The sequence below is a fragment of the Arachis duranensis genome, chromosome 3 (assembly GCF_000817695.3).
Source record: "Arachis duranensis cultivar V14167 chromosome 3, aradu.V14167.gnm2.J7QH, whole genome shotgun sequence".
In the NCBI taxonomy this organism is placed as follows: domain Eukaryota; kingdom Viridiplantae; phylum Streptophyta; class Magnoliopsida; order Fabales; family Fabaceae; genus Arachis; species Arachis duranensis.
The window spans coordinates 120,277,925-120,278,609 of NC_029774.3; the positions used below are offsets into that span (position 1 = coordinate 120,277,925).

A 685-nucleotide genomic window follows, 5' to 3' on the forward strand; every position below is an offset into this window, starting at 1 on the left:
AACAACAGAAAAAAAAAACCACCAAAAAACACACGCACATTCTACTGTAATTACCACAAACAGTTGATGAATTGAAAATCTTTCGATATTGATTATGCATTCAAATTGAAACCGGGCACCACACGCACACAAAATAAATAAACAATAAAAAGAAACCTTGACGGTGTCAAATGGATGGCCAATGGCAACAGTGGCAACGCCAGCGATCAAACCTGCCACATATTCCTTGTACCCTGATGCTGAAGCTGAAGCTGAAGTTGAAGTTGAAATCTCCTCCATTTCTCTCTAACCTGATGTGGATTTGTGAGCTACATGTTACGAACTATCATGCCGTGTAGTCAATTAGTGTATGCAATCCATCGTCTTGATTGTCGGAATCCTCGACTGACTGCCACAGTGTGTAAGGCGTTAAGGAGGGGCGGCGCGGCGGTCGTCGGTGAGATGTTAAGGTTTGGACGCCGACCACAGAGCTTGATGAATGCCTCTCTTCTCCCTGAGCATTAGTCCCCACTTTGAGAACCACTCACAATTATTGATGTTCTCACTATTTTTGTTAGAGAACAATGTTAAGTAATTAACTTTTTTATCAGTTAATTTTAAAAAAAAATTTATTTGTTTTATAAAATAAATTTAAATTATTAATATAAAATATAATAAATAAAAAATTAAGATTTATTTATCTAAT

General features: G+C 36.6%; 1 protein-coding gene across 2 annotated transcripts in view; it reads right to left on the reverse strand.

Annotated features, from left to right (window-relative positions):
* The window catches only part of LOC107480785 (mitochondrial arginine transporter BAC1), a 4,460-nt gene extending 3,924 nt beyond the window's left edge, over positions 1–536 (reverse strand). For both annotated transcript variants that reach the window (XM_016100959.3, XM_016100958.3), the window contains exon 1: positions 157–536. In XM_016100959.3, coding sequence (XP_015956445.1) covers positions 157–279 — 123 coding nt within the window. In that variant the 5' untranslated portion in view covers positions 280–536. The remainder of the gene's footprint in view (positions 1–156) is intronic.
* Positions 537–685: the final 149 nt, after the last annotated feature.